Raw genomic sequence first — 26,982 nt, 5'->3', positions numbered from 1 at the left:
TTTTACAATACATTGAAATTTTAAATTAATTTTTAAAAGTAAAGCAACAAACTAATAGTTAGTCACTATAAAAAACAATATTAAATGTAGAATTGTTTTTTTGGTTAAATGATTTAAAGTTGCTATACTAGCTGGATGTTTTTCTAGATCTGTTATGTTATCAGTTTTATCTTGATCTTTAAAGTATATACTTTATTGAATATTGTTTTGATTGTTTAAGCGCTTTGTGACCCTGGTCTGGAAAAGCGCTATATAAATAAAAATGACTTACTTACTTACTTACTTAGATGTACAGTATAAACCCGGGTTACCTAACGCAACCACGGTTCTACGAATGAGTACGAGGCCCTCCAGCCAGGTTTCTTTTGAGGTTTCTGTGAGCCTCGAGGTATGTGAACCACAAGCGAGGCCTGGCTGGAGGGCCTCGCATCATGATGTAGAACCTACCAGACCTCAGTCCTAAAACCTTTACGAGTAGTAAACCTGAAAAATCTCCACATACTTCCCATTATTAGACATTAAGTTCTCTGTATATTGTTTTTTTTCCTCCCAATATCAATAACTATGAACGAGATTAACTCCTTGGACTGAGAGTTGAATAGTTTTGCCAAAAGTAAGGTCAATCCGCTAAAATCTTTCACATTGATATAATTAATTAATGACATTTTGACAGGAACCCTGAATATTTTATGAATAAATAATATCAATGTACTCTCAAAAAAAACCCCGAAATCAATCAAACACACCATTTTTAGTTTTAATAAAACAATTTTGATGATTTGCGAATGTTTTTTTCTTTAGTTTTTTTCCAACAAAATTACACTTACTGACGTAATAATGGCTTCACTCCTCCAGCCCTACTTTGTTTATACAACGAGTCCCTTGGAGGTGGAGACTTCCAGGGTTAATGGCGCGCAGTGACAATCCTCTAGTTTGACCAATCACAGCTGAGTGGGCGTAGTAATGATAAACAAGATTTCATCAACAGAAAAGTGTTTTCAGGGGGCGGGGCTTAAGATCATTTTCTAATGTCAATCTTTCCATTCATTTCCTCCGAAGGTAATTTAACATTTTTATTCATGTGTTGCCTTCAGTTCAGTAAACGATGTGAATATAAACAATAATCCACAGTTTTTCGCTGCGACATCCACAAACTCTTCGGAAACTTAATATGTTGCCCCGAAGAAGGAAAAGTTAATGAAGCCAGAAACGAAAAACTTAATGATGGAGAACAAAATATTTCCTGATCGTTATCGAGGAAAACAAACCGAAGCGAGCTTTTTTTTTTTTTTTACAACTTCACGACACGATCACGTGACGGACAAGATCCGGTGAAAAACCACCAAGTTTCTGAGGCAAAAAAAACTTTCGAAATTCAAGATGCAGAAGTCCCGCCTCTTTGTTACCTCGGTCACGACGGGAGAAAACCTCGGAAACAATGTGCGACAAAACAGGGCGAGGATAAAAGAGTGATGGCCTTGTGGTGAAGTCAGCCTGGAGGGGGGCGAACGCCAGAGCCCATAAAACGAAACAGCCACCTCGCTCATAAATAATAAAAGAAATATAAAATGTCACATGAGCTTTATTTCAAGAGTGGGTGGTCTAATAAAGATGCAGGTTTAAAGGGTTGAGAAATTCATTGGCATAGGAAGGCCACATGGTTCGCCTTTGGCGGCGGCGATTATTCACCTCACGTTGACATTAAGGTCTGAGATGAGACGCCTTTTTTTATCAAACTGCTTTTTGACGACGAAACTTCTCTGGTCGCTTAGTCAGACTTTCTTTGATGATATCGTTCCTTTTTTTGGGAATAGAACTCGAGGAAATTAGACGTAAATATCATGAAAAAAACAACTATATTTCCCACAAACCAAAGTATAAACTCTGTTTTTTGGGCTGTTTTCTCTTCACTAACAGGAAGTAATGACTCTTTTTAAACTCTTGAGCAGATAATGATCGTGATCATCTTTGAAAGAGGCAGTTGGGAGAAAAGAAAAGTACCGTCATTTACGGACTATAGACCACACCTTATTAATAAACCTGATCTTAAAAAATTACACAGTACATGAACAGTACATTGAAAATAGGTTTAAATAAATGCTTGTTTTGTCCGGTTAAAGATAAAAAAAATTGAGGTTTATGTGTAGATAAGCTGGAGTTTGTTGGACAAAACTACTTAAAAAAGGTTTTTTTTTACCAATAAAAGAACCAAAAGAATCTCAAGAAACTTTACTAAGTACATATTTAGGTTTACATCTTCATAAGATGGAGGCTGTTGAACAAAACTACATTGGAAAGAACGTTTTTTAAATAAATGCTTGTTTTTTCCAATTGAAGATAAAAAAAATACTCAAGATACTTTACGTAGTAGATAATTCGGTTTAATATGTATATATACCTGGAGGTTGTTGGACAAAACTACATAAAATAAAGTTGTTTGAATAAATGCTTTTCCTGTGTTGTTCTCAGTATTATCTTGATCTTTAAAGTATATACTTTTTTGAGTATTGTTTTGATTGTTTAAGCGCTTTGTGACCCTGGTCTAGAAAAGCGCTATATAAATAAATATTACTTACTTACTTACTTTTTAAAATTCTGATTAAAGATAAAAAAAAATAATCAAGAAACTTCTATATATAAATAAGCTTGAGCTTGTTAGACAAAACTACAAAACAAAAAAGTAAATAAAAGGTTGAAAAAAACATAAAAAACTTTACAAATGACATATTGAGGTTTATGTGTACATAAGCTGTAGGTTGTTGGAGAAGATTACATAAAGAAATACGTTTTTTTTACGATAAAAGAACAAAAAAAAAACATAAGAAACTTTACGAAGTACATATTGAGGTTTATATTTTTATAAGATGGAGGCTGTTGAACAAACTACGTTTTAAAGGGTTGAGAAATTCATTGGCATAAGAAGGCCACATGGTTCGCCTTTGGCGGCGGCGATTATTCACCTCACGTTGACATTAAGGTCTGAGATGAGACGCCTTTTTTTATCAAACTGCTTTTTGACGATGAAACTTTTCTGGTCGCTTAGTCAGACTTTCTTTGATGATATCGTTCATTTTTTTGGAATAGAACTCGAGAAAATTAGACGTAAATATCATGAAAAAAAAGCACAATATTTCCCACAAACCAAGGTATAAACACTGTCTTTTGGGCTGTTTTCTCTTCACTAACAGGAAGTAATGACTCTTTTTAAACTCTTGAGCAGATAATGATCGTGATCATCTTTGAAAGAGGCAGTTGGGAGAAAAGAAAAGTACCGTCATTTACGGACTATAGACCACACCTTATTAATAAACCTGATTTTAAAAAAATACACAGTACATGAACAGTACATTGAAAATAGGTTTAAATAAATGCTTGTTTTGTCCGGTTAAAGATAAAAAAAATTGAGGTTTATGTGTAGATAAGCTGGAGTTTATTGGACAAAACTACTTAAAAAAGGGTTTTTTTCCCAATAAAAGAAGCAAAAGAATCTCAAGAAACTTTACTAAGTACATATTTAGGTTTACATCTTCATAAGATGGAGGCTGTTGAACAAAACTACTTTGGAAAGAAAGTTTTTTAAATAAATGCTTGTTTTTTCCAATTGAAGATAAAAAAAATACTCAAGATACTTCACGTAGTAGATAATTCGGTTTAATATGTATATATACCTGGAGGTTGTTGGACAAAACTACATAAAATAAAGTTGTTTGAATAAATGCTTTTTAAAATTTTGATTAAAGATTAAAAAAAAACTTCTATATATAAATAAGCTTGAGTTTGTTCGACAAAACTACAAAAAAAAGAAGTAAATAAAAGGTTGAAAAAAACATAAAAAACTTTACAAATGACATATTGAGGTTTATGTGTACATAAGCTGTAGGTTGTTGGAGAAGATTACATAAAAAAATACGTTTTTTTTACAATAAAAGAAGCAAAAGAATCTCAAGAAACTTTACTAAGTACATATTTAGGTTTATATTTTTATAAGATGGAGGCTGTTGAACAAAACTACTTTGGAAAGAAAGTTTTTTAAAATAAATGCTTGTTTTTTCCAATTGAAGATAAAAAAAATACTCAAGATACTTTACGTAGTAGATAATTCGGTTTAATATGTATATACCTGGAGGTTGTTGGACAAAACTACATAAAAGAAAGTTGTTTGAATAAATGCTTTTTAAAATTCTGATTAAAGATTTAAAAAAAAATTCTATATATAAATAAGCTTGAGTTTGTTCGACAAAACTACAAAAAAAATAAGTAAATAAAAGGTTGAAAAAAACATTAAAAACTTTACAAATGACATATTGAAGTTTACGTGTACATAAGCTGTAGGTTGTTGGAGAATATTACATAAAAAAATACGTTTTTTTTACAATAAAAGAAGCAAAAGAATCTCAAGAAACTTTACTAAGTACATATTTAGGTTGATATGTTCATAAGCTAGAGGTTGATGTCGAGTACTAAATTAATAAAAAATGTTGTTAATGAAACTGTTTGTTTTTTTCCAGATAAAATAACAACAAAAAATAATAGGAAACTTTACAAATGACATAAATAGGTTTATGTTCATGAGCTAGTAGTGGATAAAATATGTAAAAAAAAAAAAAGGTTGAATTAAATGCTTGTTTTTTTTTTCGATTAATGAACAAAAAAGTGTGTGTAACAGAGCAATAAAAAAATGCAAAATAAAAAACAGCAACAACAAGTAGTCATTGTCAACTTCTCGCCATCGGCTTTTTTCCCTATGAAAATCTTTTGTCCTATTCTTGCATTGAGTCAGTTTACGCTGCCGTCTCCAATGTCTCAGCAACTTTAACTTAGTGCGATGCTAATACATTTTCTCTGTAAAAGTAACGACACAACTTCGTGAAACGTATGCATGATTGTTCAACACAATTGAAAAGGTTCCATTATTTATATGAAGTATTTAATCTTCTAGAATTGACCGAAGGTCACATGGTCGTCGCTCAAGGACTGTACTTTGGAAGACCAAAGAAAATAATGTCAGAGAAGTCAAAGACTTTTGAAAACATTTAAAGATGAAATATATTAACCATTAATTGTCCACAATGAATACATTTGAATTTTGTTCAGCAGCAAGAAAATTAGTTTCAAACTAATCACTCAACATTGTTGTAATCAACAGTTAAAAATGTACTAGAGATGTATTTGATATTTTCGAGGTGGTCACATATCTGTCGCACACAAGCGGCCGATACACTCGCTCGGCAGTGTCGAGAAGATAAAGTACAGTGGCGGCGGTAAATAACCAAAATGGCGCCAAGCTGGAGGGTGAAAAGGCTAAATTGCAGTTACTGTGCAACACAACCATCAATATCTCGTGATCGGCTGCAAACTTCAGACATTTGACACGAGCGCACCGAGTTCAGGATGTTGACTCCCGAACAAAAGTTGAAACGAGATTTTGACAACAATAGTTGACTTGAGTGGATTATTTAGCGAGTTTGAGTGTCGTAAATTATAGGATGTACTGCTTCTTCATCAATCTGAGCCATCTACTAAAGTGAAAACTCTCCTGACTCTCATGTTTCAAATGTTGAATTCCTTCTCTCCAAGATGCAGTAAGTTCCTCATCATGACCATGTTTTTCAACTTATTACTATAATATTGCTCTGAATTCTGGGCGAACGAGAGGTTACGAGAGTCCATTATGACATAATAATGGCTTCACTCCTCCTCCAGCTGTAATCACGCCCCGCTTTGTTTATACAACGAGTCCCTTGGAGAAGGAGACTTTAGGGATTGATGACGCATGGTCACAAACAATGGTTGACCAATCACAGCAGAGTGGGTGTGGTTATGGTCAACAAGATTTCATCTCCAGACAAACAAAGTGTTTTTTCAGTGGGCGGAGGATCTTAAGATCATTTTCTAATGTCAATATTTCAATAAAAAGAACAAACAGACAATGATAATACAATAATAATCAATTTGTATCCAATAATACGCTCACAGAGAAGTAGATATTAACTTCATGATAAAGAGTCTCAACCCACGGCGTCAGGCAGGTGGACAGTATTCAAGCAGGTTTATGATACATGAGATGTTGATGTCACGGAATATCAATAAGACGATGATCAATTACCGCCGTATACGAATGAATCATATTTACGAACCTGCGCCGTCACAGCTGCGAATACATTTTAAAGAGGAACATCTGCGGTTGAGAGCTTCGACGCCCGCGTGGACAATATGTCCGTAAATACACATGTTCTGATGACCCACGGATGTCCTGGCGTCAGGGCCTGGAAACCATTATAGATTTTTTTTATCTGAGATAGCACCGGATTGAACGGGGGAATTTAAAGAGGAATCTAGTCCCATGTTTTCACCATCACCATTCTCATGGGCGACGTGAACCGGGGCGCCGTCAGCGCAGCTGTTAGCAAGGCAGCGGCGTCAAGGACTGTAGTGACGACACCGCGGTCGGACGATCTCACGTAGGTGTACGAGTCTGAGGCTTCTCCTCTGGCTCATGAAAAGCAATTATCAATCCAATTATTCATGTGGAATCACATCTGCACCGTAAACATAACCGAAGACCAGAGTGAACAGACTCAGAAGTTGAAAATATAAAGCGGTTCAACGCAGGAAAAAATATGTTTTCAGTAATTAGCAGTTAGCTTCGACACATGGCAGCTAACATTAACAAAGTTACATTAAAATGACATGTAGTACAAGTATTTTACGTTCTATTATTGATTAAACGAGGGACGTTGCTAAAGGGTCGCTTTTGGAGGTAATATATTAACATGTAGCAGCTAGAGCACGGGTCTCCAACTTAATCATGCCAGGGGCCAAACTCATTTAGCCACGGATAACAACATTTTGATATTTACTATTTTACAAGACAATTCAATATTTTTTTAAATACTGTGTCAATATTCCACAGTATTGAATAAAGTTTGTTTTGGCTTTTAATTCATGTATTATAGTTCTCACGTTTTGTAAGTAAGTAAGTAAGTAATATTTATTTATATAGCGCTTTTCCAGACCAGGGTCACAAAGCGCTTAAACAATCAAAACAATACTCAAAAAAGTATATACTTTAAAGATCGAGATAATACTGAGAACAATACAGGAGTTCCAGAAAATCAAGTATTTCAAGTATATATAAAGGAACAAGTTAAAGGAGAAAATTATTTACTGCGAGATTCAGAATAAGGACTGAGTATAAGAGGATACTGTCAACTCCATCAGCTTTTTACCTGTGTGCGGTCTGTGGGTCAAGGTGACCCGGCAACACAAGGCTTAAAAATATGCAACAATATTTGTTTGAGTCACGGGTCAAAACAATTGTTATAATCATTAGGAATGTGAGAAAATATCAAGACACTTCTATAGTTTTTATCATCATTTTGTTATGGTTTATATTTCAATCAAGTATGTATAAGGGAACAAGGAAATACTGCGAGATTCCAGTGATGACATGATAATGACACCACAACCAATTCCTGTGTTCTTTTTTAAAACACTGGCCAAAAACCAAAAATTCTGATACTGATTCTGATCACTGAGGACGAGAGGATACAGCTTTTAAAGCTGATTTTTAAATACATATATATCCGAAACACAAGTGTTCTTGTGCTTCATATAGTAAGTAAGTGAGTAAGTAAGTAAGTAATATGAAACACACGTGTTCTTGTGCTTCATATAGTAAGTAAGTGAGTAAGTAAGTAAGTAATATGAAACACACGTGTTCTTGTGCTTCATATAGTAAGTAAGTAAGTAAGTAAGTAATATGAAACACACGTGTTCTTGTGCTTCATATAGTACTCAAAAACATGCTAGTTAGGTTCGTTTGAAAACAGCAATACACTTAAAAATCGTAATATTTATCTGACGATACCGTACCGATATTCAACAAATGTACTTGCAAATTTTCACTTGATTTTACCTGTAAAAATACGGTTTTCAAGAATTTATCCATTTTGGTGTATCCGGTGATATTAAAGTTTTTCTACGATAAAAATTCTTAAACAAAACCCCCTTACATCGTTTTTCCTTCAGTATTGTAATATATTGTATCGTGATACGTATCGTATTCTTGCTAATACACAGCACTAGTACTAAAACATTATTTAACATTTGAGTTTATTTCATGAACTCAAACTTACACTCATATTTTTAAACATTTCAACTTGTAAATACTAACGAAAACTCCTCGTACCGTGAAACACGTACCAAATAATCATCAACGTTTAACCACTTTCAGATATTTTTGTTAAATCATTTCCGGCTCAGCCTTTAAGACAGAAGTATCTGTCTCTCGTTAAAAATGTGCACCGAAAAAAGAAAAAAAACAATCCGGTACTCACTGGATTCGGGGTCTGAATTTCCATCTCCCTCGGTGCGGCTGTTGGGTGACGTTTGCTCGTAGTACTCGTCCTGAGGGAAGCTCAGGGGAAGAGGCTGGGTGGTGCTGGCCGAGCTGCTCAGCTCCGGATCTCCCAGTCCACTGTCACTGCAGCTCTCCTGGGATCCGTCGGGAAGATGGAACGTCACGCGGCGCTGGGTCTGCATTATTTTAGGAAACACACACAAAAAATAAACCATCCGTTACTACAGCTGCTGGATTAAAAACGTGTCAAAAAACATGGGGGTTATTGGTGATGTCATAAATAACACAAGCAGATCTTCTCAAAATAGATGCTTCTTTTTTTCTTTTTTTTTTGTTTCCCCCCAGAAATGGGCTACAAATCCACGCAGGGAAGAGAGTTGCTGAAGGGGTTTGAAGATGGTGCTGCATCAGGGAGCATTGTTGTGTTGCAGGGCAGACAAACTCCACACTATTCTCCCACAATTCTCCCACAATTCTCCTCTTTCCACTCACGGCGGAAACATCTCGGCTTGTGAGCACGATTACGACGTCTGCCATCATTTTTGGGTTAATATATGAGTCAAAATCTATCAACTATTATGTGAAATACTTCAATCATTTACATTTTTCTTACATTTTTATACACAAATGAACACTTTGATGATTTGACGTTTGTGTTTTTGAAATCAATAGATTATGTCCAATATTTGTATTTAAGTATTGACAGAATATTTTGTTCCATTCTCTTTTTTTGGATATTGTTTCGATAATTAGGGTAGATGAATAGATAGTACACAGAAGACGATTGTTTCATAAAAACAAGAACAAAGTGCAAATACAAAGCGCAAGGAATGACAAAGTGAAAATATAAAGAACAAAGTTCAAGGAAGGACAAAATGAAAATACAAAAGACAAAGCACAATGAATGACAAAGTGCAATTATAAAGAACAAAGGTCAAGGAATGACAAAGTTCAAATATAAAGAACCAAGCGCAATGAATGACAAAATGGAAATACAAATGACAAAGCACAATGAATGAGAAAGTGCAATTATAAAGAACAAAGGTCAAGGAATGACAAAGTTCAAATATATAGAACCAAGTGCAATGAATGAAAAAGTGCAATTATAAAGAACAAAGGTCAACGAATGACAAAGTGCAAATATAAAAAACAGGGTGCAAGGAATGACAAAGTTAAAATATAAAGAACCAAGTGCAATGAATGACAAAGTGCAATTATTAAGAACAAAGTTCAAGGAATTGACTCACATTTAAAATGTTTACATTTTTTACAATTATATATAATTTTTATTTGCGTTTCTTTTTTGATAATGAATACATTTTAATCAAGTTGAGAATCTGGAGTCTTAGTGTGTTTTTGTAAGACATCAAAGTTATATTGTTGATTTGTATATAGTTGAAAAAAAAGAGAATGTCAAAAATTCTCCCATGTTTTTTTAAATTATTTCAACATGAATTTTCAACACAGTTTATTTGCTTTAGTACTTGAATCTATACAAAATTGATCTGTATCCCTTGTGATATCTCAGGGTCAAGGTGACACAAAAGTCCGAAAACCAATGTGTTTGTGGTATCCCTTATGATATCTCAGGGTCAAGGTGACCCGAAGGACCGAAAACAAATGTGTTTTTGGTATCCCTCGTGATATCTCAGGAAAACAGGTCACCTTGACCCGGAGACAACACAAGAGATACCACAAACAAATTCGTTTTTGGGCCTTCGGGTCACTTTGACCCTGACGTAACACATCGTACTTCTATGAATCTATACAAAATTGAAGTCACAGGTTACCGGATTAAATTTTCAATTGTTTTTTTATTATATATACATTTTTAAATTTTAGCCTCTATATATATTATATGGTATAAAAAATACATTTATGAATAAATAAACATGTGTATAAAGTTTTAAAATAACAAACGACCTTCTCAACATTTGAGTCAGTTATTTAATGATGTTTTTTATTATTAATCTGACTTTATTTCATTCTATTTTAAACTGTACCACAAATCAAGTCATGTATTATTTCATAAAATGGGTAATACATGTATTTTGAGTATAAACAATTATAAACTAACTCAAATTTAACCTCTTTCACCAGAATCATTGAAAACAACATTTTAAAAAATAAAAAAGAGACTCAGGGTAACGTCACCCTTAACTCGAGGTGTTCATTATTTTCAAATCTCCGACATCATTTTCGTTGACGTTGGAAGGAGAAAAAACGCCCAAATTGGCTGCATGAAGCAAAAGAGATGAATGGAGACACTGACCTAATAACCCAATGAATGACTTCTGGTCAGAGTCGAGCAAATTGCCGCCCGGATAATAAACCGGAGCCTAATTAAGACTTCCTGTCCTGATAATAAATGGGATACGCATTAACAAGTTGAACTATGTCCTAGATTATCCCTCTTGCCCGTTTTAGACGGATACCATTTAAAAAGCTCGTGGATCAAAAGACACTCGCTTTTCCTTCGCTGACCCAGGTTCTCGTTCTCGGTTCCTCCTGATGATCTTTGAGAAAATGTTGCTACTTATGAGGCTTGGACTGGGATTGAGAATGATTGACAGAAACATAAAGATTTAAACGATCAAAATAAATGTTTTGTTACTTCAGTAGGGATAAGAACTTGTGTTACGTCAGGGTCAAGGTGACCCGAAGGCCCCAAAAACAAATGTGTTTGTGGTATCCCTTTTGTTACATCAGGGTCAAGGTGACCCAAAGCCTCGAAACAAATGTGTTTTTGGTATCCCTTGTGTATCTCAGGGTCAAGGTGACCTGAAGGTTGGGGAAAAAATGTGTTTGTGGTATCCCTTGCATTTTCTCAGGGTCAAGGTGAACAACATCCACCACTGCATATGTATTTATGGAAACCAGGAAGGTTGTTCACCTTGACCAAGAGACAACACAAGGGATACCACAAACACATTTGTTTTCGGGGCAATTTGACCCTGAAATAATAGATTAGATTAGACTAGATTGATTTTATTAATCCCTCTGGAGATCTTCTTAAGGGAAATTGGGTTTCCAGTTCGGTATTTTGTTAATTTTAAAGTTAAATTTAATTAAATGTATTCCATATTAAATATAATAATAATAACAATAATTTTGTTTAGATGGAGCCTTTTAGAAAAAGAGTTTCTCAATGTACTTCACTAGAAAAACAAACAGTCACTTACAGTAAAGTACATTGATAACAGCAAAATGGTAAAATAATAAAAAAAATTAAAAAGAAAAATCATATTTACATAAATAATAAAACTGCATGTTGTGTTTACTGTGGCGATACATGTTTCTGATTCTGTTACAATATTAAGGTAAAATAAATAAAAATATAATAAGAAAAGGAAAAAATAAAATCCAGTAAAAGAGTAAAAAGAGTAATTAATAATAAGGATGATTAAAATGTTATTTTATTTCTTTCTTCTTTTTTCGTGTTATTCGGTTTTCAATAGTATTCATCATGTTTTATCATTTATATGTTTCTATTTAAGTTATTTCTATTGTATGACTCTTCTTCACACCGCCATTTTCTCTTTAATCATACATTATTTCTTATTATACTCTTCATTAAAATATCTTATTCACCTTTAAAAATCTTCAACTTAAACTTATTTCGCCTGTTGCTTGAGAACCGTAAACGGATCTGTTTAACATCATAATGTGTATCGTGGACTCTGTACACACGCGTCGTCGTGTTGATTGACAGACGCGTCAAATGTCACTTCCTTCACTTTCCCAGACCCTTAATCTTATATCCTCAACACGTTTGCCACCTTCCAAGGAGTCTGGATCTCCACTCGCTCTCGACAACAAGGCGTTCGGCAGCTGTTTCCGGAATCACCGAAGGACGTCCGGCGTCTCGCCGCCTTCTTCCTCTTCTCGCGGTTCTAACGATCGGGAACCTGCGCCGACGATCCGAAATCTATTAGAACAAACAGCTGTCCGCGACAATTAAGATTTTAATCATTTTCCCTGCTTTGGTTCTTTTCAGACGCCTGCGACTCCGAGTGCGTTTAAGTCTGAGCCAGATGTTGTTAAAAAAAAACAAAAAAAAAAACATGTTTTATCGTCGGAGTTCTTCGGCGTCTCCGTCCACGAATCTTAATCACAACTGAACGGCAGCTGTTCAAATACAGACACGGCTTTGATTTATTAATGGATGATTTGAGGGGAAGAAAAACAAAAAAACAAATACTCTCAGACGAGGTGAGCGTTTTGCTTTAAACTTATTGAAAAAGGAAGTGCCGGAAATCCATAAAGCGAAAGACAAGCTGCGGTAAGAGATATGGAGACCAAACAAAGCCTGTTCAGCCAGATAAAACACTCGCCTTGAGAAGTATGTACACAGAGATAAAATGAACAGGAGACCATCTGTGCCAAGTTCTACCATAGATTCAGCCAATCCAGAAAAAAAAAAACCCTCCCTCCGGTTACCGCCCGGACAATAAGCAGATGAGGCTGAAATTCACGGGTTAGCAGGATTAGCGGCTGTTTATATTTAGATGTAGTTTGAGGGAAGGCCAAGTGTCCTTTGGCTGCGACGCTCCTCCTAAGAGTTTTTCCACAAACCTTCTACAAAAAACTAGCGCTCTGGAGGGGAAGACTTTGGCTGACAAAACCCCCCGCACGCTTCTTTGAGTGATAAACAGGGACCACTTAGGAGTGGATCGAGGGGAGAGAACCTGCTCTGCCATCCCAGATAAGGATCAGCTCGCAGGCACGACCGAGACCTGCATAAATCTGCTCGCGGGGACGTCGGACGATTTGTCGCGTCGTCCCGTGTCAAGCGACAAAAAAAGAAAAACATCGGCGGGAAAAAAGTATTCCTGGTGCTCCGATTGAACGGCTATGATATGATATTCTATTAAAAAAAAGAAAAACTGAATTCTCTATCTGTACGTGATGTACTGTTATGTGTGCGGGAGCATAAATATGCAGCGTGTTCGTCGAGGACATGGACGGCAGGAGGTGTTGCAGCGAGTGCGATGAAAATATTCAGGTTTTTTTTGTTTAAATCAAATACATCTTTAAGAAGCGTCTGTAGTTTTTCCCTCCATGGAACGATTAAGTAATGATCGTGACGGCTCTGAGCTTCGGATCAAAATTTGAATGATTATGTAACTTAACGCTTGTGTTATCTCAGGGTCAAGGTGACCTGAAGGCCCAAAAGCAAATGTGTTTGTGGTATCCCTTGGGTTGTCTCTAGTTTCAAGGCTTCCAGAAATACTGTACTTATGCAGTGGTGGAGGTCGTATACCTTGACCCAGGAGCAACACAAGGGATAAATCAGCCAATATTTGATAAAACAAATTTGTTTTTGAGGCTTTGGGTCACTTTGACCCTGAGATAACGCAAGGGATACCACAAACATATTGGTTTTTGGATCTTCTGGTCAGTTTGACGCTGAGATACCACAAGGGATACCACAAACAAATTGGTTTTTGGATCTTCTGGTCAGTTTGACGCTGAAATACCACAAGGGATACCACAAACACTTTTTTTTTTCCAATCTTCAGGTCACCTTGACCCTGAGATAACGCAAGGGATACCACAAACACATTTGTTTTCGAGGTTTTGGGTCACCCTGACCCTGAGATAACACAAGGGATACCGCAAACACATTTGTTTTCAGGCCTTCAAGTCACCTTGACCCTGAGATAAAACAAGGGATATCAAAAAACAATTTGTTTTCGGGCCTTCTGGTCACCTTGACCCTGAGATAACACAAGGGATACCACAAACACATTCGTTTTTGGACCTTCTGGTCACTTTGATGCTGAGATATCACACAACACAAGGTTTGAATAGGAACAAAAAAATAGTTTAGTTTAATCAACCAGTCGTTTAACATGTCACATACGTGCGCTCTAGCCGTCATACACGCGCTCAACTTTACTGCTGCTTTCTCAACAATGGTTTGATTAAAAGTGTGCCTTATAATTCGGTGCGCCTATAGTGCGGAAATACGGTAGTTTGATGCTGTTTTTTTTATTTTATTTGTCATGTCGAGGCTTCAATACAAGAGGGACGTTACAGACGAGCAGTATGGAGGTATTTGGATGTTTTTCAAACAAGACACTTAAAAAATCCCGACATTTTAGTTTAATTAAAAAATGTAATTGGGTTAAACTATAACTTTAAGTACGATGCTTAGATATGTTGACTTTGTCTGCTTTCTTGCAGTTATAACCGGTTATACGTTCCTTTATGAACCTGTTATAATAATAAATGATGTATTTGGAGGATGAACATGAATCATTTTAAGTACACCAGGACGTGTGTTTGTGTTTGTACTTACATTCACCGACGTGATCTTTCCAAGCTGGCAGGCATCCTGCAAGGACAAAAAAAACAACATCACTTAAACCGGTGTCATGAATATTTAAAAACAATTAATGTCCAACATTCAGTTCATGGAAGATTTTGAAAAATGAAGCAGCTGCTCAAAGCTTTATGAGTGGAATTGAGATTTTGGACGACCTCTGTTGTTTATTAAGCGTGACACACTCGTGGATCAGCGAGTCAAATACATCAATGCTCTTTGTAAATAATTGGATTATGCCGGCTTTATTGATTGTCAACCTTCCGGGCGAAAATGAATAAGCGAGCATCTGACTGCAGGGAGCATCGCTACCGGTCGGTGCTTTCAGCTCAGAGGCCATTGTTGTTGGCGGGGAACAGAGGCAGGGATTGATCAAAGAAGGAAACGACTCGAGAAGTTTTGAAATGTTGTCGGCAATCAGGGTCGTTAACAGATGTGGTAATTGAGCATCAATTGTACTCGTGTTTTACACTTTTTCTTGTTTATTGTATTGAATAAAGAAAAGCCATGAGGGATTTGTGTCGGCGCGATAAGTGTCGCAATACAGTGGTAATGAAAGGATATATTTTAATACATTGTGAAAAAGCTAACACGGAAGTGCCAAAAGTCACAGTTCATCACATGTCCACTACAGGCTGGTTGCAGAAAGATAGGTATACGTATCACGATCCAGGGACAACGTTATGACATATCGTGATACTGTAGTAACACGGATATATGTGGAGTATTGTCGAGTACTTGACTCTTGTGTTGCAGAATTTACAGACCACATGACTCTTGACGAAGTCGTAACTGCTTTCATTTGTTCTGAAAACAAAATATGTCCAAACATCAGCTTTGAAAGCTGCTGGAGTCCACTGTATCCTCTCGTCCTCAGTCATTGCCAGGATCTGGCAGGATATTATTGTTCCTGTAGTCATGTAGGAAGTAAAGACTGCTGCCATCTAGCGGCCGGAGTTTTAATTGCAATACATTGGGAGTACTTTCATGTTACCCATACATTGAAAATGTAAGTATTTTATTTGTATCCTCTCGTCCTCAGTCATCACTGGGGATCTCAAGGATTTTTTTAAATGCGGTGAAAGTAATAAACCATAAATTAAATATAATAATATAACAAAAAAAAAAAAAACCAAAAAAAAACCAAAACCCCAAAACTTTAAAGTTCTGTTGAATACTGATACAATACTGCTAAAAAAAATCTATTTCTCATACCCCTAATAAGAAAGTTAATTTTATTTTAAAAGTTGTTTTAAGTTTTGCTTTCTGCTATTTGTCTTGTTGTTTGTATGAGGGGACATACTAGTGGTATTTTTAGTTTGCTAATTATTTGGTAAAACACCAAAACACTTGTACTTAAACAATTAAAATTAAAAAAAAGGAAACATCCTTGAACCCAGACAGTCCAGAATTAACGTGGCTTTAGTTCATGTTTTTCAGTTTCTCTATGATTTATTCATTTACATTTCTTTCAAGCCGGTATCTGACACATTAACTTTGGCTCAGAGAATGTTTCGGGATCCCTTTTGTTAGAGCTGCTATAGAAGCATACTTAGCAACACATTTGACGAGGCTCTGAACCCTCAACCCCTGGCAGGTCATAATACGTTCGGATAAGAAAACATGAATGAATAATGCGGAAGCTTCGCCTCAATCATGTATAGAACATTGATAAACCTACGACGCCGGAGACTCACACGAATCCGACATCTGATAGAGATTTCTTCTCTCCGTGTCAGAAGAATAGTGAGCAGAATATCAAGTCATGAATCGAGAAAAGGGAACAATATGCAGCAACAAGCTTCTAAATTAGGAACAAAAGACACCCACCAGTCGGCAAAATAGCATCCGCTCCCTGGAGACGGAGATAAGTCACAGAGCGATAAGACTATTTAATTTTTAATCAGCAATTTTTGTTTTCTTTGTGCCGAGTATAATGTTCCGAGGTACATGGGTTGATTTGAAAGGAAAGTGAAGGGAAGTCTGGCAGTGAAACCGCTTTGGAAGAGAGAGAGAACAATGAACAGGAAAGTTTTAAATCAAAAGATTATTCCCTCAAAATTGCCAAAGGGGCATCGGTCTGTGACTAATAGAGTCATCGCTGGAAGTTAGTCTTTAATGTGGACAACAAATCTCATTTACAAAGAAGTATATCCAGACCTTTGATGGGATTATGTTATTGTTCGCTTCGCTAATCTGGTGGGCGACCAGGAGCAGAACCTTTTGGAGCGCTTCATGATATCGGCTCTAACCACCGTTTGTCATCATCGAAGCTCGTAATACTGACGTAACTCATGTCGTTTAGGTTTGGATTCTGAACTGAGTGCTCATTTATTCATCTGGTTTTCTATCTTTACTTTTACTTCTGCTTGATGAGCTACACTGGCTTCTGTCTGATCCTGAAAATGTTTCCCTTTAAACTGAAAACTCAATAAATTTGAAACGTGTTCAGGCTCTCTTGACGTTTTTTAGAACCTAAAAGTTGAAAGAATTATCGAAGTGGTAGAGCAGACCTGTTGAAAATATGTCCGGAGAAAAAATGAGTCCCCGCTGCATGGATTTATGTTTTAATATTCTATAGTAAGTCATTGTCTTTTATTCTCTCATACTGTTAAAAATGAATTCAGAGTCAAATACACCTGCAATTTAATACATTATTATAGTATATCATGTAGTGTAGTATGTAGCATGTATAGTGTTCCCTTTTGAAAATATTTTTCAATTATTTAATTTTACATATTAACAATCTATAGGATTGAAAAAGGAGATTTTATTTCTATATACTGTAAATATGTTGTACTACTTCATTTTCTCAATAAATTAAGTACTGTGTTTGAACTTTAACTAGCTAATTATTTACTTAAAATGGTTTACTTGTTTCATTTATGCACAAACTGTGACTTCATCAGACCATCAATGTTTTTTTTATTTTTACCTAACTTTGTCTTGAGCAAAAAGCAATAACATTTTGTTCTTTGTTCACTTGTGGATACTTAAACTATGTCTAAGTCTACCAAAAGTTTTGGAAAAGGTAACAAATACCACAGAAGTAATTATTATATATTTTATAGAGGTGTTGTGGCAACAATTTGGCGATATGATACGTATCACGAAACAGGGGCCAACAATATGAAATATTGCAATATATCCCGATATTGTAGGAACAAGGATACATTGGTTTTTTAACTGCAGGAAAACTATCATAGTATAGCAAACACACAATGTTAATTAATGCTTATCTTTTTACCAGCTTATTGTAGTAACACATTGTTCTTTTTTTGTATTTCACAAGAGTAAAATTACAAGAAAAATCAAGACAATTTCAGTAATCATCTACCGAAAAAAATATTACATTGCTATAAAACATTTATTTAGTATATTGTAAAAAATATTGCTGTATTTAATCATATTGATATTATCTTATAGCAAGAAGGCAACATAGATACATGATAAGACACAAGTTAATGAACCTTATCCACCGACTACTTCAGAACAAATGAGTTATCATTGTTGTAGAGTTATCATTAATTAAGAAGAAAAACAACAACTGGAAGCAAAAATAGATAGTAAGTAAGTAAGTAAGTAAGTAATATTTACTTATATAGCGCTTTTCGAGACCAGGGTCACAAAGCGCTTAAACAATCAAAACAATACTCAAAAAAGTACATACTTTAAAGATCAAGATAATACTGAGAACAACACAGGAGTTCGAGAAATTCAAGGAAAAGCCTGAACAAATAGAAACGTCTTAAGATGTTTCTTAAAGGAGTCAGTGGATCCATCAAGAGCAAAGAGAGAGAAGATCATTCCAAAGCTTAGGAGCAACAGCCTGAAAAGATTTCTCTCCTCTGGTCCTGAGCCGTGTGCGTGGAACCATAAGTAGATTCTGATCCGCAGACCTCAGAGCCCGAGCTGGGGTGTAAGGCTGGATAAGATCAGTGGTGTAAGGAGGAGCCTGACCATGAATAGCTCTGAAAGTAAGAACCAGAATTTTAAAGTTGATCCTGAAAGAAACAAAGCCAGTGAAGAGTTTTAAGGATCGGAGAAATGTGAGTTCTTCTACTAGAGCCGGTCAGAATTCTCGCTGCAGAGTTCTGAATCAACTGCAGGCGAGACACATCCTTCTTGTTAAGACATGAAAACAAACTGTTACAATAGTCCAGACGAGAAGAAACAAACGCATGGATTACAAGCTCCAGATCATGTTCCGACAACATTTTCCTAAGTTTAGAGATTTTTCCCAGTTGAAGGAAACAGTTTTATAATATAAGTAAGATGCAATAATAACCTTGTTCGGAGGTGGATAAAAGAGCGTCTGAACACCTTTCCTCGTATTCATATTTCCACCCCTAAGAAATGAATACACGCGGATACTAAAGATACGTGTTGTTGTCTGTGCCGGTGCCGGGTCTTCCGGAGGAGCTCCTCATTTGCATCCGTCACCGAGTGGTCACTTTAACCAAGGTTTTGCTTCAAGCGTCAGACGGTTGTCTTTCCCTCCGACTCATGTTTTATTCAACGTCTTTTGGACGCACACATCAAGCGGGAGTGGCGCGCAATCCAATTAAATATATGATAATGTACATGATGGATTTAAGAAGGTGACCCGTGGTCATCAATGGCCGCGATGACTTTGACGGCGACAGAGGCGACGTCTGATTGGTTCCGACGACGTGGAGAACCCGGCCGGTGACCCTCTCCCTCGTACGTACACCCACCTCCTTAACTAGCGGGGTTTCAAAGGACACTCGCACAATTGCACAGGGATCCTGGCAGAGAGTTATGCTTCATATAAGTGCATTTGTTGGTGAACCACATCAAAGTTAGACGAGGATGTCTTTGCCTCGCGAAAAGGCGGCGGAGCTTGAACCGAAGCCTTTGATCACCCTCGGCACTGTGATCATTAAAATATTTGATAAATAATTGATTAAAACACGAGACCTTTTGTGCTTCATTTCACTTCCGACGTGATTCGTTTCTTTCTTTTAAACCTTATTGTTGTTCTAAACACAATTGATTTCAAATAAAGTCTTTTCCTTCGGGAACTTTGGGTCGTTCTTGAGCCTTTTTTGACCAGTGGAGAAATGGGTTAATGATACGAGGACGGAGACGGTGTAGGTAAGCGGCGAAGTCAAGCTGTGCACACGTGAACGGCGGCGGGATGATGACACGTCGAGAGCGAAGATGAATATGGAGCGCGTATGAGGAATGAATACCCGAAATAGAGCCCGAATATAAGGATTATATTTCTTTTGAACTTATTTCTTGAATGGTTTGGCTTAAGTCAAGGATGTCAAAGTCATTCAGACGCCGGTCCGAAATGAGTTAGAGGGCCGAACATATACGATAGGAAAGTCCTGAGGCAAGGTATGTTTTTCAAATTTAATTAACAACATATAATATTATTATAGTCGTATCCCTGCGAGTGTTTTCATCAATGCTAGTGGGGGAAAGGATTAGTAATGTCTTTGTGACAGGAACTGGTCTCGAGGACAAAAACTGATTCATGTTTGGGTTTGGTGGAAACATTTATTAATGGCTTGTGAAACTACAGTGAAGATATAACAGCGAACTAACAGCTCTGTGCTTCGTAAAGGATTCAGACAAACATGTAAACTCTGTGTTATTCTTTCTTACTTGTATACAAGTAAAATGTGTGACATTAAACCAGATCTGATTTCTATTCTTTCGTTAAGTAAGTTAAAGTGTTGAGTCAGATTCCTAACCTGACAATATGTTCTCTTACTCCTTAATTTCTTTTTGGAAAACCAAAATCTATCATTTTTCCTCCAATTGCTTTCAATCTGCTTAAATTTTTCTTTTCAATTTTGTGATAAATTTTATAATTATGTAGCTTCGTCATTTATATTTTGGCTCATTTCAGCGTTAATGATTCTGTAAATGCTAATTCGTACTATTTTTAGCTCTCTTAGGACGTCAGAAAAAAAGACACCGAAGCCAGAGTCGCCTCATGTTCGTCACATGGGCCTCATTTTATCTTCGAACACCCGCTAAATAAAAATGTGTTTCAGTCGTCGGCTACTGTTTCGTGCATCACACATTTGAGGGTTCAGTGTGAATTTTAATCATTCACATCTGTGACTTCTAATCTATAAAAGCTAATATTAGTTTTTGTCCTTTTTTTCTGTCGTTCTTTTTCTGTACGAGTGGGACGCTTAATTGGAGAGTCTGTTTTTATATGTGTGTTCCTGTCACATCAGGGAAACGGTGTTTGTGGTATAATGTTGAGTTTGTGCTGATGGAGACGAGTAGATCTGAGACGCCTCTGTCGTCTTCAATGACGGTGTTATAAAGAATCTGTCTTAGAAGTCCGGCATCTACCAGAATACAACACGACAACTTGCAATGCAAGAAAACATCTGTTTGTGTCCCGTATTTTCCGGACTATAAAGCACACTTGGAATCCATTCATTTCTTATAAACTGGTGTGCCTTATGTTTGAATTCCAGTTTTAAATAAAACTGTCAAACTCTTTTAGTACGACTTTGGTAAACCACAATATGTGGGATATTGTGTGGTCACACTGATATCGCACCTTATTACCTTATCACCTAATAATGCTCCTGCAGAGAAGGAGAATGAGTGCACGAATGCTCCTACCCAGGTGCAAAACAAATAGACTCAGGGACTCATTCATCCCTCGGGCTTTTAAATTGTACAATTCTGAGTTCGGGGGCAGGAGTGGAGTGAAAGTATCTGGATGTTCTGTTCTATGTTAGTCTTTGTATCCTTTATCTTTGTTGTTTTTCTTTGACCTATGTTCTTTGTCTTTATCTTTAGACTTAGATTATGTCATCTTGTTCTTCCTCTTTATGTTATTCTTCTTATTTTATTTTTTATGTATTATTTTTTATTGTTTATGAAAAATTACTGGCTATTGGTAAAAAACAATTTCCCGAAGGAGACCTCCTGAGGGATCAATAAAGTTTTACCTTACCTTACCTTACCTTATTATCTAGTGCCCCTTATGTTTGAAAATATACCTCTATAGTACTATGTACATTTTACTCCGCAGTCTGCACATTTTGACAGTGTAGTATGTCTCAAATCAAACTCTGCTGCTACACACTTACAGGAAATGACTCGACAGCTTCTTCTTCTACTACTTTTTAAATCTGATGGCAACCAGCCGTGGAAACACTATCGCAGACACTTGACAGCGCTTTTCACCAATCGGAACAAGTTATGAAGTTGTGTTTCATTGTGTTATTATTGTCGTTTTGTGGTAAAATTAGTGTTTCGTCTAGACTTTTACGCCGTTATCTGCTCCGAAGTCGCGTCGTCAGTGACGTAGCTTCAGTTTAGCGTCATCTACGTCACAAAGATGGCGGACGTTAAGGGTGGAAATTTGAGTGTTCATTGCGCACTACATTTTCGAACACTGCTCATCGGGACGCACTTGTGCACTCAAAAGTGTAAGTGCAGAAGTGTGTTATTTATGCCACCCCTTTTGTTCTCAGTCTTACTGCGATGAGCCTTGGGGAAAAAAGTAAGGAAATCAATCATGTTCAGTGTTGGTTATTCTTAAACATACCTTTAAATTTGAGCCTCTATTTTTCATTAATGCAAGTATTTCATTGGATCGCACAACTGCATTTTTATAGCCATTTTGGTCACATGCTGAAAATACTTATTTAGCAAACCGTTTTTAACAAGAATAATCAAATTCTAATCAAGTTTATTTTATTTTAACCTTAGTTTTACTGTCATTGGAAGTTTTTGTATCATTTTTGACGTCTGTATCCTTTTTATAGATCAATTAATATACTTTGTTTTTGAGACAACCATAGGGTGGGTCACATAGAATGACCATCATAAAGGAAGTCCAGTTCAGCAGAGAGAACTTTGTTGTCGATTTTTTTAAAAACCAGTATCAAACTGCAGTTGAGTTTTGAACCAGTTGGATGTTGTTCTCATTGATTACCCGAGTTTATATCCCTCACCACCTATTTTTCTACACAAGTAAAATAGTTGAACCAAAAGGACATGAAAAATATTCAGTTGACTTTTTAGCTTTGAAACGCTGTGACAAATTCCAACTTTAATAATCTCGCCCCCCCAAAAAAAGAAAGATGACTCAATTATAGGTGCTGAGGAACCAGTTTCTCTCCGCGACAGTCGGCGCTCGTGTGATGTGGACGATAAAAGCCCAAGAAACGAACTCCCCTCCGTCCTCATGTTCATAATAGTTCAACACTAATGAGATCTGCTGCTCCCGTCCCTGCAGCCTCCCACATAACCGTTTATTTCGCCGAGTAAATACCTTGTGAAGGTGGAGGTAACAGAAGGTGAGGCGGGATCTTCTCCTTCTCGTGTGTTTTGGCTCGAAACTCCGGGATATTCACAAGGTGTGCGAGGATATAGTGGGCGTCGCTACATGACCTTCCCCCGCCGCGTTGCGCGATTTGTTTTCTTTCAAACTTTTCCAGTGCATATCAAGGCACATTCCCGCCGATGTCACGGCTTCCCCCTGAGGTCCGGGGTCACTTTTTTTGTCAGACGTTTGATCAAGTCGATGTCTTTGTTGGCACACTGTTGGTCAGTGCGATCAAACGGCTAAGTGCAACAACAACAAAAAAAGCTCCTCATTAGAAGCGGTGCTAATAAAGTCTTCAATATAGTTAAGTGAAGGCTCGCTGGGATAAATAGAATGTCTTTGTGTTTGGTGTTGGGTTTGTCCAAAGTGTATTGATGCACGTATTGACATTCAATAAAGGGAAATCCTCTCAGCAAACCACACAGAGGGGTATAAATCCTCTCGGCTTTGCGAGCGGGCATGGGGAGCAACGATCCTTTAACACAATTACCAGACGGCCGTAATGTCGGCGCGTTCGAACCAATTTTGATTTACAAGTGGACGACATGTTGCCTTTTCATCAGCTTATTATTATTAAGTGGTCCGTGTGTGTGTTCCCCCCGCCCCCCCGATGATTTCCCCCACTTTCTTCACTCTTGGGGGAGGTATTGATTCTCTCCATTCTCGCGCCGCCCGATCTCATTGGGCGAGCTGCCGTTAATTACTCCGCACTCTAACCTTCCGCTGTTTCATTTGGGACGACAAATTGGCCGAATTAAAACGGTGTGAGTGAAAAAAAGAAGCTTTTTTTTTTTTAAAGAGAGCGAGAAGGAGAGAGAGCAGCATGACTTCTGGACACCTTCTATTCCCTTTCCACACTTTTGTCAGAATCCCAAGTGGCATGATGATTAAAAAAAGTTTATCAATGTTCCCTTCGCCGGCTAATTTAAGCGGGCGGAGGCTCCTCCAGTAATTGTGGCCCAGGAATCATTTATAAAAACGTTACTGGCTGGATCTGGAATGACTGTCGGGGGAGTCGGGGGAAGTGAGTCTTCCCTTGCACTTCTTCAGGTGCCGTTAAATGTCCTCATCATCAGGCGGTGGCATCATTAGAGACGTTTTATTCATTTATGCATGTTTGTTTACAAGGATCACGCGACAGACATAACTAATTAGATATTACCCCGCTTCGGAAGTGAAGCATCTACCTTTTTCACTGACACACCAATTTGGCTTTTCCAACGAGATGGAATTAAGAGAACATGATATGACACATAGTGGAGTTAAAATTAGTCTTCGTTTAATACCTCGCGCCACATGGATTCACAGCGCACGGCATCCACGGGAAACTTTAATCACGGAGAATGTAATTGATTAGCCGTGTACGACCGGGTACCAGATGACGGGGATGATGCTGTAAATCCAAGTTAAATCAATATCGCTACTTCCTACACATGGATTATTGATAGAAATTACCAGACGCTGTAATCGCTGAATGGGAATCAGGTCATTAACCATGTTGAGAACATGAGGGAGGCTAAAGTTCCTGAAAATGGAACCAAAAGTCTAAATGTTTAGGGTCATCAAAATACATTTTAATTATTTAAATGAAGATTTGTTTTGATTTTTAACCATTTGAGGGCAGATTACAGGTTGTTTTGAAGAGACTACATCTCTGGCTTCGTCTGGAAAATTCCTCTGTATTCTCGCGGAAGTTCGAAATGTTTCCGAGGAGAGAAAAGTCTGGGCCTCTTTCCTTCGGCTGCCACCCCATGACCCGACTATAAGAGAAGTGGTGTAAGATGGATGGACTCACCAGCTACTTTTCATTAGTTTATAATGGATACTGTGGCTGGAAATACATGACATAGAAGTTATCAAAAATACATAGCTATACAGAGAATAAATGATATTTGAGGACGGAAAAAAAAAGGATATAATTAAGATCAAACAGTCAATAGAATCATATCAAGAACATATATTTGATTATGAAAATAATTCAAACCTCGTCCACAATGTAATAATATTTTTTTTAAGAACGGATGAAGATAATCAGGTCACAAGTATCACCTACACTTATATATTTTTTGGTTATATATTTTTTTGTGTAAGTTTTCTTTAAGGTTCCTTTAATGCTGGCTTTGTTTTCCTCTGTATTACTTCTACCACTCAACTCACATCCTTACAGACAATTATTTATAATAATAATGGGAGGGAAATAATGTTTTTAATTAAATTTGACCATGAAAAATTAAACCCCTTTGCCTATATTAATTGTATCTTTCTCTTGATTTGAAACAAATTTAACCGTGTTCAACTCAATTCAATACAACTCAATTGTCATAACAAAGTTATCCAAAGACACTTTAAGTGAGTTTAAGTAAGACTACGATGGAAAAAAGAAAAACAGATCGCAGCGAATCAACTATGAGTGAATCACAGTGTGACAGTGACAAGGAAAACCCTTATTTTAGAAGGCAGAAACCTCGAGCAGAACTAGGCTGACAGCCTCCTGCTGTGCCCATAGTTATTTGCTTAAAAATATATATATATATACTGTATATATATTGGAAAAGAGGATGATGGTATGATCAGCAAATATGTGTTCTTGGGTTGGTTGCTTTTGTGTGTTTCTTTTGTGCTGGATTTGTTCACCGTCCAACTTTAAATATTTTACAGGTGAGCAGAACCTTTTTCTTTTGCACTTGAGGATCAGTTCAATTTTGTCTTACTGGAAGTTCTGCAGACCGGCCTTCAGATAAAGACAGGAGAGAAAACCTAAAAATATATCTCAAGATAACATTGAATTAGCGTCATAGGTTACCCCGTTTTTATAACTGATACTTAGAGTGTAAATACATGCAATTTGTGAATAATAAAGAAAGATTAAGCTATACTGAATATAACTGATATTTAATGAGGATAAGAATAAGTGTTTGAAACAATTAAAGGGGGGTTTTAATTAGTACAAAATCCAAATAAATCTATTGAATTTAACCTTTGATCCTAAACCGATTAAACCTTGTTGCCCACACTTCTTAAACTTAATCACTATATTGGAAAAATCAAATCGATTTGTAAGTTTCTTTAGTGTTCACTTTGGTAGAAAAAAAGGCTTTAGTTCACCTAAATTTATAGTGGGACTGTAGTAGCAATAGAAAGGAAAACCAAAGATCAGTTAAATGTAGTTGTTCAGTAAATTCTACAGAGTGGCCTCCAAATAAAAACAGGAAAGAAAACTTAATTTGAGTAAATAAATATTAAAATAACACTGATTTAGTGTCAGCTCTCAAAAAGATCTTCCTATGAATAATTTGTACTAATTTCAACTATTTTACAGGTTGTTTTTTTTGTAGTCTTAACCGAGAAAAGCATGTTAAGAGTCAGAGATAAATGGACTGTATTCAGGAAAAAATTATCATCAAATTAATAAATAAACGAAAGCACGATGGTATTTTGTCCCATTTACCACATTAAAATATTATTTTACAAGGAACCACGAGCCGGAATAGATGTTTTTTAAGCCACAAACTATTGAAAAAGTATTTTCAAATGACGACTTATTTGCCATAATTGATTCCGTATTGTTGCGGGGACAGCCACGCATGCTAGCTGGCGACTCATTTAAGTGATCAACTCGTATGAATCGACGAAAACCAATGACGGCGCTAAAAGCTTCTGAAAAAAAGCCGATATAAAACCGTGCCCTTAGCTCAAGGTTGAGCACGATTGAGCTAAGAAAGATTTCAGTCTGTGCGGGAGGAGCCTTTTCAGAGTACTCCCTTTGGCTGAGATAATAACTTCATCATAATTAGCTTGCGGTGCTCAGGAGTGTTGAACTGTCGGTTGCTGAGGGATCTGGGCTGATTTATTGCTTGATTTAATTATGTATCAAAATTCAATTAGACATGCTTTCAACTAAATTCAAAGTGAGTTTTGTCAAGCTGTCCCTTTTGAAATCCGACGCAACTTGAA

The 26,982-nt window shown here is 36.6% G+C and overlaps 1 protein-coding gene across 1 annotated transcript in view; it reads right to left on the bottom strand.

The window, feature by feature from the left end:
- Positions 1-26,982, bottom strand: part of pcdh11 (protocadherin 11) — a 199,384-nt gene that overhangs the window by 76,539 nt on the left and 95,863 nt on the right. The window contains exons 5-6 of the mRNA XM_087799891.1: positions 14,667-14,702; positions 8,340-8,538 (exon numbers count right to left, since the gene is read on the bottom strand). Of these exons, the coding sequence (XP_087656017.1) occupies positions 8,340-8,538; positions 14,667-14,702 (235 nt within the window). The remainder of the gene's footprint in view (positions 1-8,339; positions 8,539-14,666; positions 14,703-26,982) is intronic.

This window comes from Callionymus lyra, chromosome 9 (genome assembly GCF_982586985.1).
Source record: "Callionymus lyra chromosome 9, fCalLyr1.hap1.1, whole genome shotgun sequence".
Classification (NCBI taxonomy): Eukaryota; Metazoa; Chordata; class Actinopteri; order Syngnathiformes; family Callionymidae; genus Callionymus; species Callionymus lyra.
This window is presented reverse-complemented; position numbering and strand designations above follow the sequence as displayed.